The 17,380-nt window shown below is 37.7% G+C and overlaps 1 protein-coding gene across 2 annotated transcripts in view; it reads right to left on the reverse strand.

Moving 5' to 3' along the window:
• Nucleotides 1-10,248, reverse strand: part of LOC121506374 (serine/threonine kinase 11 interacting protein) — a 40,798-nt gene extending 30,550 nt beyond the window's left edge. For both annotated transcript variants that reach the window (XM_041782158.1, XM_041782157.1), the window contains exons 1-12: nucleotides 10,075-10,248; nucleotides 9,750-9,817; nucleotides 5,862-6,064; nucleotides 5,331-5,405; nucleotides 5,140-5,235; nucleotides 4,929-5,036; nucleotides 4,776-4,847; nucleotides 4,548-4,677; nucleotides 4,238-4,341; nucleotides 4,041-4,130; nucleotides 598-639; nucleotides 162-329 (exon numbers count right to left, since the gene is read on the reverse strand). In XM_041782158.1, coding sequence (XP_041638092.1) covers nucleotides 162-329; nucleotides 598-639; nucleotides 4,041-4,130; nucleotides 4,238-4,341; nucleotides 4,548-4,677; nucleotides 4,776-4,847; nucleotides 4,929-5,036; nucleotides 5,140-5,235; nucleotides 5,331-5,405; nucleotides 5,862-6,064; nucleotides 9,750-9,816 — 1,155 coding nt within the window. In that variant the 5' untranslated portion in view covers nucleotide 9,817; nucleotides 10,075-10,248. The remainder of the gene's footprint in view (nucleotides 1-161; nucleotides 330-597; nucleotides 640-4,040; nucleotides 4,131-4,237; nucleotides 4,342-4,547; nucleotides 4,678-4,775; nucleotides 4,848-4,928; nucleotides 5,037-5,139; nucleotides 5,236-5,330; nucleotides 5,406-5,861; nucleotides 6,065-9,749; nucleotides 9,818-10,074) is intronic.
• Nucleotides 10,249-17,380: the final 7,132 nt, after the last annotated feature.

Genomic DNA, 17,380 nt, shown 5'->3' on the forward strand with positions numbered 1-17,380 from the left:
GAGGATTTGTGATGTTTCACCTATAAACAAAAGCCCAAAATAAATCTTTTCAAAAAGACAGGTGGTCAAATACTTCATAAGAATCTTTTAAATGTAAGGAGACGATTTCCTGTCGTTTTTCCTCATCAGGATGGACACTTGGGTAGGGGCCAAAGTCTTACTCTTGATTTCTTCTTCCGCATGCGGGACACTCCCACTTCTCCCACCGACATGCTGTCACTGAGCTCTCCAGCACCACTCGATGCGTCCTGGTTGATCCGCTCAGGTTGTCTTATGACTGTTGGTGATGGCTGCACCTGGACGATCATTTGGCCTTGTTTTGGCAGAACCTGCAGACAAGAATCATCTGGTTTTTAATTGCAAATCCCTCATAGTTTTTCAATTAGAAAATGTGTGCATTTTAGTTATATTTTGCTGCAAATGCAAACACACACACAAAAAATACCTGATACCTTATTTCAATGCAACTGAACATAGTTTTAAGTTACATTTATTCCCCTAGAAACGTCTTGAGACAGTACTCAAGGAAAAAAAAATACAAAATGTTTCAAAAGATTTAAAACATCAACTTTTCATACATATGGATGATAAACTTACAGATATTTCAGATGAAGACAGTGGAATACCATCAAGTTTGAACTGAGAAAAAACAAAGAATCAGTTATTTGCAAAGAGATTATAGGATGCACATTTATATGCCACACCTCAAAGAGGAAACAAGCTTTCAACCACCTTCTTGCATGATGAATTCCTATTGCACAGCAATTGCATTGACCTTCAGTTAGTTTTTTTTTTTTTTTAGCACCATCTGTTTTAGCATCTCTGCTAGCTTAAAATATGGTAGTTGAGCTCTCAGCTTGCATGGGATTGCTGTGAAGTTTGCAGACACACAGTCTATGAGTCAATCTGCCCATCTCCATCTTTAGTATAGGAGTGTTTTCAATCAAACCAGTACACCACAAGCTTCATTTACTTTTCACAATATGAAAGCTTCCTTTCATGCAGGAAAGTTTAACTCATGGGGGGATAAAAGATGGTAAAAGGCAGTCCCAACCCCACCACATTTATATCTATCATGGCACGTTGTATTTGATTGTATTTCTTCATTTCCATGCATATTTTGGACAACACAGTAATTCTTCATATCCTCTTTGCTTTTTTATCTTACTACTATAATTGATGGCATGATTGTCTGTCTGTGTTGATTTGCATGCCACATCACTACTCCAACTGTCCTTGAAATCTCTCAGAAGACTTTTCGGGTGTACTGGTTCAAAACAGATGCCATAAAAAATCACAAGTATGCAAAGATTTTTAACAAACCCTTAAGTGTCATAATTTGGGACTTCCCCTGTGTTATGAAGCCAGTGTGGAATCAGAGGGCACCAGAGAAATAGCAAAGTGTGGGTGATTATGCGGCTGAATAAAGAAAGCTGGTGCAGGACTGTAACTTTGATGATTTGTTGACAATGGTGTTGAGAGATCATTTGATCTGTGGCATAAATGAAGACAAGATACAGTGGAGGCTGCTGTCGGAGAACTTTTAAAAACACACTCAAAGAGGAGGCAAACCGAGATACTCTGGATTTGCACGGCATGAAGGAACCTGGTAAATGGAGCAGAGCAGAGGGGTCAGTGAAGAAGGCGAGCGACACAGGACCAAAGCCCTAGCCGGACATCAGAAAATGCTACAGATGCGGTTGATAAAACAACCTGGCCTGGACTGCAGGTTTGCCAATGAAAAATGTCACAACTATGGGACACATAAAAAGAGCCAGCAGAAAATACTAAACAGTTTAAGGGAGAGAAAAGTAAGTATGAAAAAAGAGAGCTAATTTCTTACCAGAAGAAGGGCAAGATAGTGAGAATAAGGAAGTTTTCACTATGTGTCTTATTTAGGTCGTCACATACTGGGTCTGTTATTTTTGGATATGTTTGTTTCGGATCTGTAATCCTAAAATCCACACACTGAGTCTGTTTTGTTTTATTTGTATTCAAAGGCATCACCACGATTTTAGTTGTAGTGGAAGTAAAAGGCTCAGGAACCAGTGTAGTTCTCATAAATGATTCTTATTCTATTGATATATCTAGATTTCATATAGCTACATTTTGTATAAGAGTAGAGGTTTCCCGATCCCATATTGATATCGGATAACGATTTGATATCAGCAAAAAAACAACTAGCGGATTATATCGGATTACATATAAAATCTCTGATTTAAGCACTCCGATACAAGCAGTCCATTCCAGACTCCGCTCCAGCACTTCTATCCAGCAGCGCCACAGGATCCAGCATGCAGAGCCCACGTGATCACAACAACAGCGTGCTTGAGTGCTAACCGGTGCTAACCGCTAACACAGTTGAAAGGAGTGATGTCGGCCATGTCGCAGTATTTTTCGTTAAAGTCAGATAAAGACGTTGCAGCTGAGTGCAAAACTTCATCACAAAAAACAGCATGAGGATTTTCACAAGACCACGAAGAAACAACAAGGCTCTGGCTCCTTCAAACAACCAACGCTGTCCGAAACATTTGGAAAGCATGATAAACTCCCACGGGATGGCAGAAAGGCATTAGCTATAACAGAAAAGATCAATGATGAGCCCCTGTCAGTGGTGAGTAATGTTGGGTTTAAACGCTTGATTGAACCTCGAGCCTATTTTTAACCAACGGGTTGCATAAATTTTGACCTTAAACATATGCATATTCTACAGTTGAATAGAATAAATCAAAAATAAATTAGACAAGCCTTAAAAATGACCTCAATAAATCCAATAAAAACAAATCAGGCTTTTAAAGTACTAAATAACAAATGAAGTTCACCTCAGTTATTTTTTACTGCCAGTATATGGTGGGAACAACTGAGGGCAGGGAAAAAAAAATCCCACAATATTGTCTATTGTCCATCTGCTCAAAGTTAAGAGTCCACAGCTCCAATTTCAAAATAAACATCTTACTCTAATAACAAGAGCAGAAAACAAATAACAATCAGTCAACTAAATTCCTAACAAAACCCTTCCTACTCCTCCATCTCCACTTTCTGCAGTCCAAGCATGATGTGGAGATTCTTTTATAAGAAGATGAGCATTTCGGCTTTTCACACCCTGTCCCCACACATTCATGCTCACAGAAAGAAACACATTATAGACAGGCTTGTCAAATTTATTTTTGATGTATTCTATTTAATTGTAAAATGTGCTTATGTTTAAGGTCAAAATTTATGCACCCATTGGTTCTCGTACCTACTGTTGCTGACTTGTTCCCTGAGTAATATCACTTGATCAAGCCTTTTCTTACATTCCATACTACAAAATGAGCAATAAAAGTATGCATGATTCGTGCTGATATCGTATCGGCCGATACTCAAGGCTGCAATATCGGTATCGTATCGGAAGTGAAAAAGTCTGATCGGGACATCCCTATATAAGAGCGACTCTAAACACTAGATTTCCTCTGGGTGCTTGTCAGATTGTGATTATGGACACCCGAGGGCCACTTTGGGTCTCTTTATTTAGATGGAAAGATCTTTACAGGGCTTTTTTGCCTTTATTTCTAAAGGACACCTAAAAAGAGACAGGGAAAACATGCTCCAAAATAGTGCCAGGCTTGGGATTCGAGCCTGCAACCAGTGCTTGGAGGACTCTGCTTATAGCTTCCTGCTCGACCAATTAAGCCAACTGTCGCCCAGGAAGCTCATTTTCTTCTGTCGTCTACAACGTCAAATAATTCAAGGCTTATAGCTACATGCTTGTGTCGATGCAAAGCAGATGATCCAACAGCTGTTACAAATGTTACGGTACGCTCTGAAAACACAGACGATTCAGAACGTTTACAGCTTCCCATGAACGTAAATTTTTCCCTTTTTATCCCAGCCACATGTCGGACTCTCTCTGTCTTCTGTGGCTATTTTCTGGTGTATCTGCTCTTATATGAAAGGTGCAGCTCCTAGAGGTCTAAATTTGTACCAATGGAGTTTAAACTTCATTTTTAGATGACTCTTCAGTTAAAAAAATAGTAAATGTTGCTATGATGGTTACTTACTTTCAGGTTTGCAGCCTTTGGGGAGAGGTGCCGGACGGTGCAGCTGCGGTGCGATTTCTGGAAGTGAAGCGGGTTGCCCTCCAAGTTCAGCTAAAAGACATTTAAAGCATGTTTTGTCTCACATATGAGGATGTTTGGGTGCTTTTACTGCATTAAATATATACAGCAGGTTTTTGTGGGTGTTAGTGTTTCCTTACTGTGGCGAGGCTGTGCAGCAAGGAGAGGGGAGCCAGCTGGGAGTGCTCCAGCAGCAGGTTGTAGGCCAGGTCTAAGTGCTGGAGTGAAGATAACTGCTCCACACCTATGTAACCAAGATGAATAAAAAGAAAGCTGCAGCTTGATTTCAATCCTGTGGCTAGTCTCCCATCCCACCCATGCAGATATAATAAACAGGCAGGTGTAATGTTATCTAATGCTTTAGTTTGTGATGATAACAATATCCAAAAGAAACAAAAGGGCTCAGAAAAGATTCTGAGGATGGTGTCGCTGTATCTGAGTCTGCCTCACCGTTTATAGTCTCCAGCTCATTATTCCTGAGGTTGAGTGTCAGCAGTTTGGCCCTGGTGCTCAAGCCGAGCGTTGGCGCCCTCTGCAGGCAGTTGTAGCCCAGGTTTAAGTGCTCCAGTTCGCTCAAGGGCTGAGAGAAACAAAGGCGAACATGACACAAAAATCAAGGAAAAACAACACCAATACATTCATAAAAAATAAAATGGATACTGATTTAAAGATGTTCACCTTTAGAAATTCAGCACACTCCTGAATCTTGTTATGGCTTAAATCTAAAGACTTCAGGACATTCAGTAAACTCTAAGAAGAAGACACAAAAGGTTTCAGCTATTTGATGATTATAGGTGAAGAATGATGCATTAATGTGTGAGTTTGTCTCACTAGTGACTGGTCAAGGCAGACGATAGAGTTGTAGCTAAAGTTAAGGGTGTGCAGTTCCAGCCAAGGCAGTGCAGAGCTCAGGTCGCCTCCACACAAAGACAGCAGCTCCTAAAAACAGATTTACACATTTAAGTCTCACTTTGTATTGCCTTTTATAGCCAGATGTGTCTCTCAAATATTCAGTGATGTTTCTACTGGCACAGGACAGTACCTCTAAAGAGCTGAGGCTCTTTGAACACGTGAAGACCTCCAACTGGGAGTAAACTCCTCTCAGTCCCTCCAAGCAGTGAGGAGGGACTCTTTTCAGCTGTTTAAGAAGAAAAGAGGTGAGTAATGTTGAGTTAGATCAATGTTAAAAGGAAGAATGGAACAGGGTCAGGAAGAAATAAAAGAATAGTCTACCTCCAAACATTTTAAGGACTTGAAGGGGAAAATTTTCACCACAGATTGAAGTCTTTCCCCTGGAGGGTTGATGAGCTGTGTTTAAGAATAAAAAAATGCAGCTGATCAGAGCTCCAGAATACAAATGCAAAATCACATTTTGTTGCAAATTTAGGAAATGAAAAAGGGGTTTAAGATAAAAAAAAATTACCAATAAAGTTCATTTGATCACATCTGATCATGGAACCAGTTAAACTACTACAAACTTCAGATGCATCAGTATCAGCTCAAAGGAGTTCAAAACACTGGTTTCTTATACATCAGAAAAGAAAGGGTATTTTATCTGCTTATGATCTAATAATAAAGCCTTTTATGCACAAATATGAAACAGATACCTCTTCCAGATAACAGAAGAGGAAAGCAAACTCTTGAGCAAATTTTGGTGCTAATAACCTCTAAGAAAGCCGTTAAAGTCTCTAAAATTTCACATACGAAGACCTTTGATTGTTAAAACAGATGCTACTTTGTCCCATTTAAGTCCTCCATCCTAACCTTGAGTGAGATTGTCTTCTGCAGGACGTCGAACAGAAACTGCAGCTGTAGCAGCGAGGCGGTGTCTGCAGGGTGGGAGGGCAGTGCGAGGAAGCCGTGCTGCTGACTCCTGGACAGTAGGTACTGTTCGAACAGCCTGGTGAGCTGCTGTAATGTGGTCGCTGGTAATGTCAGAGTGCTGCTGCCGTCCAGCACCAAGTCACCTACACATTTAGAAAGAAAATGAATTACACTCATGCTTATGCAGCAATAAATATCAGTCACAAGCAATTTGGAACAGGGGGCTTGGAAAGGGCTCGACCTCCCTCAAAATTACAAGGGATGCTCTGTTATTAGCACCATTACTTGCCTGTAGACTTGCCCTTTTTGGACTTGTCTCTTAAAGGAACCCATTTCAAATTTAACTGGAAAATAAGGCCTTGACTAGGTTTTCTTTCAAGGAATGGGTCTTTCTTAATGAGGAAAAACATAAAAAGATTGCTCAAGCTGCACACAGCCTGTTATGGAGACACTCTATGCACATGTTTTGTCTTTAAGCGATCAGATGCTGTGTATCAAGGGTGTCAAACTCAACCACAGCAGGAGCCGGATTCTGGATTTAGGTCTAACCTGAGGGCTAAACAGGGTCAACACAGCCTTAAACTGTCAACCTTATTTTCACCAGTAATAAAATATGAAAAAACAAAAACAAAAACAAAAAACAGCACTGATGATAAACAATTTGGAAATTCAAAAAAGTAAAAATTTTAAGTTTAAAGGCTCACATCAGATAAAAATTCCAATTTATTGGTTCAAAAGATCAGAACACAATATCAAACATAGAACAATAATGTTTTTAAGGAGAAAATATACAAGGAGAAAGTTGAAATGATAAGTTTGAAAGGTCAAAATATGAAATCATAACTCAATTATGTCTTAAAACTTTAAATTGTGAGTCTGATCTGTCAAAATATGGGATTAAAAAGCCAAAATTAGGAGTTGAAGATGTCAAAATATGAGCTAGAATTCAAAATGATGACTTAAAAAGTCAAAAATATGATATAAATTCAAAAACAATTAATTTAAAATGTCAAAATATGAGAAAAAACTGAAAGCATGTGTTTTAAAGTCAAAATATTGGATTTAAAAGCCAAAGTAAGTAGTTAAAAAGGTCAAAATATGACTTACAATTTAAAATTAGGAATCTAAAAGATAAAAAAAATGTGAGATGTAACGTCCAAATTATGAGTTGAAAAGGTCAAAGCATAAAATGAAAAGTCAAAATCATGAGTTTGAGTCGTAATCTTTAGATGCAAAATTGAAAATAAGAAATAAAACACAAATTTACCCCCCCCCCCCACATTCTTGACTGTTTATCTAATTTTTCCTACTCTTTACTTTTTCAGATTTTTATGACTTAACAAGGATTTTTTAAATAATTAAGTTGAAGTTTACATTTTTATACTGGAGGAAATCTGCAGACCTCATACTGGTGGGCAAGTAATAATACAAATATGATATGATCTCGCAGGCCGGATATAATCGTTCCATAGGCCAGATTTGGCCCCCAGGCCTTGAGTTTGACACCTGTGCTGTATCACAGTGATCTGCACTTGTCACTGGTGGTAGAAGCTGTACAACCAGATCTCAGAACTGGGTCACTTTAAAACACTAAGGTTCAGGATTGAATGGGGTAAGACAGCTTTTAGAGCAGCGTCCAAACTAGTTAAAAAAAAACAGTGATTGTACTGCTTTGAAATATGGCCTATGATCTTTGGGCATGGGTTTGCAAGTATAAATCTGTGTTTATCAATCTTTTTTTAACTATTCTATCTGTATTTCTGCAACCCTTGAAAAGAGATCTAATCTCAGTGGTTTCTCCCTGCTAAAATAAACAATAAATAACAAAACAATCAAGTAGTGGAGGTCAAATAAAGCCTCATCATTGATGCTGTGCTTATGGGAGGTGTTTTGATTTTTATACCTCATTTACGTTTACCTTTATTTCTCTGGGACAGGTTTACTAACTGTCCCCAGAACCAGAACCAAGCAGGGTGAGGAGGCTTTTAGTTTCCACGCCCCAATCACCAATGGAACAAACTATCAGAAATCTGCTGTGTTTTAATGCTTTTTAATGTTTGACTGTTCTGTTTTTAAACTCTCTGAGATACAACAAAAGGCTGTTAACCTAGAATCTTTGCTTTGACCTGAAGCCCTTTGACTGATTTTGTCAAAGGCTTTTGATAAATTTATCTGATTGTAATTCCATAATGCAGTGCTTCCCAAAGTCAGGGCCGGGACCCCCTGGTTGGCCCAAGAGGCACTGCAGGTGGGCTGCAAGAGGTCATTCACAATAACTACAAAACTCTGAAAAAATTATACAAAAAGGATGCTCTAAAACAGTGGCTCTCAACCTTGGGGTCAGGACCCCATTGGGGGTCACGAGACACTGAGAGGGGGTCTCCAGATGCCTTAAAAGAACTAAGAATTTTTTTCAAATTATACTGCTGCCACTTTACACCAATTTTAGCTAATTTTAACCCTTTTTCATCCATCTTTAACATTAATTTTAACATGTTTTGCAACTTAAAACCAATTTTTGTCCATTTTAAACAACTTCTATCACTTTTTTTGCCTGTTTTTGCCACTTCAAAACCAATTTTTTGCCACTTTCTGCCTATTTTTGCCTCTATTGACCCATTATTGCCTCTATCAACCCCTTTTTCCACCCCTTTTGCCCTTTTTAACCACAGTTAACCCATTTTTGCCAGTTTATATCCATTTTTCACCCCATCCCACCTAATTTCCACCAATGTTTTGCAATTTAAAGCCATTTCAGCCACTTTTTAATCCCCATTTACCACTTCTGCCCATTTTTGCCACTTTAACCCATTAATGTTCTTTAAAAATCAAACTTCACCACCTTTTCACCTTTTTTTGCCATTATTAACCAATTTTAGCAATTTTAAACCCATTTATGATGTTTTTAACAAAGCATTTTTTTATCTAAAGAAGGCTTAATGAATAAATAAAGATATTTGTTTCTTTAACAAGAGTGGCTATCATTCAGGTCAAATACAAAATATGGTTTCCACAGCTTAACTTCACAATGGACCATGGATTTGCTGATCTCCATGGGCCCCCAGTTTGGCTGGGTCCCAGAAACCTCCCCCTCTAACCCCCTTATGGACAGCCTTGTCTGCACATGACTATTCTGAACTGCGCATGGCTGTTCAACCACCTCCAGGTACAGCGGGGGTCCCCGCTCTCTGGCACCTTTATTTTGGGGGTCGCAGTCTGAAAAGGTTGAGAACCACTGCTCTAAAAGACCATAAAACACTTGATTACATGTTATTATTTAAGTCACAGAAGTTAAAAAACACAGCCTTTCATTTCAACTCAGAGTCACCTTGCTACCATTTGTTTTATCTGACATATGGAACTGGTGTCATGGTTCAACTGGAGTTGGATTAACTGGTGACATTCCATACAACATTCTACTGTGCTGCTTACTTTCTAGCTTTAAGAATACACAAGTGTCATAGGAGATATTAATGCTTCTAGGTGTGAGATTGCTGGGCCAGAAAGTGAGTTTACAGAGATGAATATTAGAGATTATATTTGGGTAGTCACACTTCTTTAATAACCCTTTAGTGATTGAAACGTGAAAACTCAAACCAATAATAAAAAGAGAGGTTTAATAATATCTCATTCTACCAACCAAAGCTCAGTATCATAAGATTTAAGAAATACAATGGGACACAATGGGAGGACAACTTCCTGTTTGTATGTTTACACTCACTGCCAGAGCACCCTGTGATTGTTTTTGCTGACACGCAGCCCTTAAAACACTTGACAACACCCTAAAATCAGCCACATTTAGTTATTTACCAAAGACACCGTACATACCATCATTTCGGAGGAGTGTAGCCAAACTCTGTACCAGAGAGGACTGACCATTTTGGGAGACAGCCATCCTAAAAGACAAGGTCACAACAAAGTATGACATTAGCGTGGGCATTTATCAACAAAAACAAGCAAAACTCCCCCTTTAAGATGCTAATTTCAAACTAAAATGCTACTTTAAGGCGAGATGTTTCAGTTCATATCGCTGTCATTCCATTTACAGCATCGCTAACTAGCATTAGCATCCAAACCCCTGCACTTGTTACTGCTAAGCTAACGTTAACTAGCTCACCAGTTTCCCGGTAGAGAAGACAGAAGAGCTACAAACCTGTGCTGTGGCAGCTGGAAAAATAAACATCTAGCATAAAGTTTTACTCTGAGAAGTCAGTGCTAGAACATTTCCGTCATTTTTACACAAAGAAAAACGACATTTCAGTGGTAATTTGTCCGTTTCACGGTGCAGCGCGCAGTGATGTTGATATTTTTCCTCTCACATGACGGATTGATTAAACCGCGACGGTGGCCTCAACAGCCCAAAAAGGACGGTTACCCAAAATAAGTAGAAAGTCTTTTCTCGACGGCAAAATAGTGGCTCTTCGAAAATTTTTCCTCACTGTTATTCACTTTATATACAGAAAGAGAAAAAAGAACCTCCCAGAATGTATAACACGGCTTTTTGTCGACTATACTCGGCTAACTGCTTGACAAATCATTCAGTTTTAATGTATGTGCAAACAAACGCACATTAATGACATTTAAATTGATTTTGACTCGAAGATAAAGTTTCTTACACTTCTTATGAACATTTCTTCGCTTTTAAGTAATTTTAGGGAAATATTATTAGTCGTAACATTGATTTTAAACACTTAACGGTCATGTCAATGGATAATGGCGCTCTGGATAGAAGGGCCACTGGGTGGCGTGAAACAGCTAGTTTACCCGAAAACGTGACCACACAGTTGCACAGAAATCCTTAAATTTAACCCCTCTTAGCACCATTTAAGACACTGAATCCTTCCCAGAATCAAAATATATCTATTTGTCACTATTCAAATCAATTTTAGACAAAAATATGGTCTAAATTCAAATCTGACAGCAAAATAGCGTTGCAAAACTAAACCTTGAGCTATTCTAGGCACAACTTAGGCACAGACTCCTTCCCAAAATCAGAATGTATCTGTATTTTATTCTTTAATGCGGTATTAGACAAAAACAAGATCCTTATTTTTAACCGAAAACACAATGCCATTGCCAAATAAGCACTGTTGTCCTTCTAGACACCACTTCAGACAATGAATCCTTCCAAAAAGTCAAAAGATATATGTATTTTATTCCAATTTGCAGTTTTAGACAAAAATATGCTCTTTATTACAAACCTAAGTGACAAAAGCACTGCAACATTGAAACTTTAGCCCTTCTAGGCACCACTTAAGACACTGACTCCTTCCTAGAATCAAAATGTATTTCGCATTTCATTCTTTAATACAGTTTTAGACCAAAAAATAACTCAAAACAGGCCTTTTTGTTTTGCTCCCCAGCCTTATAAACCAACCAGTTAGACAAATGCCAGGCACAAGCTTTTAATAAATACAAGATGCAAATTTACCAGGCTGAGTCTCACACCACATCTGTTTTCTGGCAGATGTCGGGAGCACCATATCCGAGTCATGGCACCAATAAAAGCCAGATCAGGGTAGCTGGTTGGCAAAGAGTGTTATTTATGCTTACTTTGCATGCAGCAGAGGGACTAATGAGGAAATTAAACCAAGCCTGATCTCACTTTTGCTACATTTGGAAAAAAACAACCATGCCAAATACCAAAATGTCCTTTTGTTGCTTCTTTTATATGGTATACTGATAGTTTTGTGACCTTAATCACCCATTTAATGCTTTTGCAGGATTTCAGTGTAATGTAACGCTGACATCAGCAAATAAGAGCTGCAACTCCTGGCCTTCAAAAGCGTAAACCCACACTAAAACTCCTCTAACACATAAGGAGAGCGGTTTTCAGCAAGTCTTCATTTAGTTTCATTGGGGGAATACGTAATGTGGATACCTCACAAAGATTTGAATGACCAAATGAAGCAAGAACTTTCCCTAAATTACACATGCATCACTTGTTGCCAGGCAGCAAACAAACACACTTGCAGACAAACACACACACATAAGCATTTTTCCGTTTGGGACTTGTGATGTGAGCGTTTCCATGTAAGGATTTATGTAGTGCACTTTGGTAAACATTTCCACTCAGGGAGATGTTGCACTTTGCTGCGGTTGTTAAAGTAAATTCATGAGAGCGTTTTTGGACAGTTTGGAAATCCTCATGCAGCATTGCTATCACATAAAGATCTTAATGAGCGATACAATTTCAGTTGTTTTGAGGCTGAAAACTTAACTGTCATCTTTTTACTTTATCTAACCAGGTGACAAATGACTTTTCCATACAAAGTTATGCTACACAGTGATTATATGTGACACAATGCAATAATGTGATAATCCACAATACAAAACATAAGCATATGAAATGATACAACACAATGTGAAACAAACGGGTACAATGTAACTTAATATTATTGTTATGATCAGTTATGATTCAACACAAAACTAAACAGTACGTTATCATACAGTCTCTTATGATACAGTAGAACACAAGCGAAATAATACAATGTGGTACTCTGTGTCTGATAGGATTTATTATGATGAGTTACAATATGGCATAATACTTAACAATACTCTACAATATGAAACAATACCATGTGAAAAGAAATTAGTAGAAACAAAACTAAATTATATGGTAATATAGTAAGATAATGGAAACCAAATGGTATGATAGGATACCATGCACTCCAAAATGAGATGATATGCTACCATACCATATCACAACACACTATACCATATCATACCACACAAAATGAGATTATATTGTATCATACCATACTATAAGATACATTACCATTCTATATGATATACCTATATGATGCAATACAGTGCGATACCATCACATACAAAATGATCCAAAGCTAATTTATTTTCAATAATGCCATAACATACTATACCGTACTATAACACACCATACTAAACCATGTTTTATGAAACAATACCATACCAAATAATACAATACAGCATGGTATGATAAGTTAGTTTAGATACAACCTGAGACCCTACCCTACCATACCATACCATACCCTACAATATAATACTCTACCCTACCCTACCCTACCGTACCGTACCATACCCTACCCTACAATGCTTTACCCTACCATACCCTACCCTACCCTATGCTACCATACCATACCATACCATACTCTACTCTACCATACCATACCATACCCTACCATACCATACCCTACCCTACCCTACCGTAGGTTACCCTACCCTACCATACTATACCCTACCCTAGCCTATCGTACCCTACCCTACCCTACCCTACCATACCACACCATTTGAAAAATACAACACAGTATGGCACGATGTGATACAATGTGATGCGATGCAATACTCCCCCTTTAAGCAATGCCATATTATATTAGACAATATGATACATCTAGTACTACTATATATGCTTTAACTGGATACCATACAATATTATGCCATTTTATATGATATAATACCAAAAATACAATTTGACAGATTACACTATTATTTAAGTCCCCTTGAGGGAATTTGTTGTAGATTTGTGGCCATAAACAGGATTAGCAATTACAAACAATTTAAAACAACAACTCATATGTAAACAGAGCAGCAAATATCAATGTGAACAACAATCAACATAAATTTCACATAACCCTGTGTTACACAATATCTGAATAAAAATCATAAATTTATGCATGCACACTTTTTTTTCCTTGGTTGTAATGTGACTGAGTACACCGCTTTATTATTTTGGCCAAAATTTAAAATACTATGATACAGAGTACAATAGAGACATCACATATGTGTTACTTATATAAAAAGTTGTGCAATACATTTGCTCATACATCTTTGGTTCAAACATGACATTAAAGCTACTGTGAGGACATTTTATTTTGTAGCAGTGGAGTGGGTGTTAAGACAGCATAAACTGTTTTTCCCTCAACATTTTCTGAGATATTTGAACATTGAAAGAACACATTCTTGTCCTGAGGGGGCGCCAAAATCCCCTCAACCCACAGCTCAGAATGGGAGCTTTAATTGTACATTTACATGTGTTACAGAGCATTCATCATGTGTTATTATTTTGCACATAAATGCTAAATATGGGGGACAAATACAGAGAAAATGTTTAATTATGAATATGACCTCTTGCATACAAACCTCCCTCTGTATGCCCGCAGAGACATGTGCTCTGTAAGCATCCTCGTCCAATCAGTGATCCCATACCCTCCTCTATCAATGTCGAGCTTATCCAGAGTTTCCACGGGGAGGAAATTTAAGTAAGTGACCTTGGCGAGGATAACTTTGCACACATGGGCAGATACTGCGGCCTGTTTGGGGCCTATTAGCCGCCTGCTTTTCCATGCACTGGTTTCATAATGTGACATATGAGGTTCTGTGTGCAAACAGGCCTCTGGGCATCCTCCTGATTTACACCAATGAGACACGAGACAGCTTCAAATGTGCTCTTTCTGTCCCCGAATAGTATTAAATCAGCGTGCACCCACAAAACAAAATAATCTGCGGGGTAAGGTTTTATTTCTGTCCCTTTGGATAAACACACACAGGGTTAACAGGCGCTTGTTCAATAGGAAACATTGCAGCAGCCTATATGTGCACAGTAGCATTACTGTACACAGGGGGAGTTTTAATTGAGTGTCAATGGACATGTCTGCCACAGCACGGGAGGTCTTTCCATGTTAGGAAAGCTCCGCACATAGTCGTTTTGTTTGTTTGTTTGTTTGTTTATGCATTCGGCGAGTTTTGGGGGCAGGCTGTGCTGATTGAAAAGAAACATGCTGTACGTATGTTAATGCAGTCCTTCAGTCGGGGGGCCTTTAATATACTGGCTTGTTTTGGGGAGAAATTCAAGATTCATGTCTAGGTTTCTGAGACAGTAAATAGAGTATTGTTATTTATAAATAGCTTTTCCCCTAGTTAAAGCCTCCAGTGACGAGAAATGCTGATGGTTGCCCTTTAATTTCCATGTATTTGGCCAATAAAATACCAAACAATTAAGGTTCCTTTGGTAAATTCTTGTGGATTAAAGACATAATTTTCCTGACGCTTTTTGGGGCGACATGGCTTGATTAATTAGGATTTTTGACACTTTTTGCGATTATTTTAAAGCTCCTGTGAGATAATTTTACTTCGAATGAAAGTGACTAAAATTCATATATAAAGACTGTATATGAGCTAAAAAAGCAAACAAGACCATCAGCAACAATTTTAAAGCCTCATTTTTATATTATTTTTAATACCTAGAATCGTTGTCGGGGGGTAGGTGACCAACCAACACCGATAAAAAAGCCGTGGTACATGCTAACTAGTCTTTGTGTTGCATGTTAAACATTAAAAGAGTAATGACTAATAAGACAGTTGTCCACAGGGGGCGCCAAAGTAAACACAACCTCACGGGAGCTTTAATTTCCCTAAATGTAGCCATTAAACACTATAATAAGATGGTTTACATGATTTTTGAGAATTGAATAAATTTTCTAAAGCTAAAACTAAAACAAGACAACATAGGTAAATAAATTAACATTTTAAAAATGACTCCCAGTAGGCAACTGACAAAGCAATTTACATCACACCTACAGGTGCTTTAATTTTCCCATGTATAGCCAATTAAACAATGCATTAGGATGATCTTGATTGACTTTTAATCTTAAAACTATAAGTCAAGCCTGCTGAGAATTAAATTATTTTTTAAAGCTAAAACAAAAAATAGGGAATGATACATTTTTGACTTCCTTATAAGAACATATTACAGATCTGAGATTGTTTTAAAGCTCCTGTGATACATTTTTACCTAGTTATGAAATGGGCTCAGTTTAATGAAGGTGGTAGTATATGAGCTACAAAAGCAAACAAGACCACAAGCAACAAGATTAATAACTAAACTTTATAGTTATTATTTATACCTGAAACTTTTGCCGGGGGGTAGGTGACCAGCCAAGTGAATTATGTCACACTGGAGAAAAAAACTGCATTTTTTAGATGCTAAAGATTCTTACATTTCTTTAAAGAAAAGAAGAGAAAATTATCATACAATTTTCTCCACAAGGGGGTGCAAAAATCAACACAAAACTAAGTTCCTGGCAGGTGCTTCAATTTCCCTATATGTAGCCAATTAAACAATATATTTTAATCTAACACCATTAGTCAACCCCTGAGAATCAAACTACTTTTTAAAGCTAAAACAAAGAATTTTAGGGGTAAGATAGGCAAATTATATGTATTTTTTAAAAATGCATCTTGGCTTTGACTGTTTAAAAGGAATAAAAACATTCAAGTTTTTTTTAAAGCTCCTGTGATACATTTTTCCTAGTAATAAAATGTCTGGTGACAGTATATGAGCCACAAAAGCAAACAAAAACATCAGCAACAACATTCATGACTAATTTTTATAGTTTCTTTCAACACCCACCACTGCTGCCAGGGGGTAGGTGACCTGCTGGGGTTGGGTTTAAAAACAGCCTCTGTAGACGTCAAGATTCTTTGTGTTGCTTGTTATACATTTTGAATGAAGAAGATTAAATAATCATACATTCTTGTCCACAAGGGGGCATCAAAATCAACACAACAAAATTTTTTTATCGGGAGCTTTAATTTCCTAAGACAGTTTATTTACACAGTTAATTCCAGCTCTGATGATCATTATTCTCATTTTGGGTTGTGCAACTTGTATGATGATAAAATGAGCAATGAGATAAATTGAGTATGATGATAAAATGAGTAAAATAGTGCTAATTTCAAAGCTCCTGTAAGGAACTTTGAGTTGGTTATGGCGCCCCCTGTGGACAAAATTATAACCTTTCATTTCGTTGCTGCTTTTGCCAACTAATGAAACTAATATATAAGCAGTGTTTTCCGGCTAAATATCTTGTTTTGCATACTTTTAACAATACAAATGTGCCACTCATTAAGAATCATGCTAAAACTCACCTTACCTGACACCTACCCTGCGGTGGTGCTTACAAATTATTTAAAATATACCATCTAGAAATGATCGATAGTGTCGAAACTAGTTTGTTTTGCTTTCCTAGGTGAAAAAAAGTCACGAGTGTTTATTTGTAGTCTGTTTCATAACTAGCTATAAAGTTCACACAGGACCTTTAAAATCCTTCTGTGATGCCAGTTAAAGATCCTATCAGGATTGTTTAAATGCTGCTTTTATGCTAGGTTTTTAATGACTTATTGAAAAAAATCCAGAAAATCAGCGGAGAATCAAACTGGTAAAATGTGTCGTTGATTTTGTTTGACACCTACCCTGCGGCAGAGCTAAAAGCAAATTAAAAATGTCTATTCAGAAATGATCAATATTGATGCTGATGACCTTGTTTGCTTTTGTGGCTCATATAGAGATGTAAAAGTATTAAATTCAGTCTGTTTTGTAACCAGTGGAAAACTCCTCACAGGAGCTTTAAAGTGGATTTAATCTCACATCAACACCAACTTGTGGCCCCAAGAGCAAACCTGGGAATTTGTAGGACCCAGCA

Source organism: Cheilinus undulatus, linkage group 24 (assembly GCF_018320785.1).
Source record: "Cheilinus undulatus linkage group 24, ASM1832078v1, whole genome shotgun sequence".
Lineage (NCBI taxonomy): Eukaryota > Metazoa > Chordata > Actinopteri > Labriformes > Labridae > Cheilinus > Cheilinus undulatus.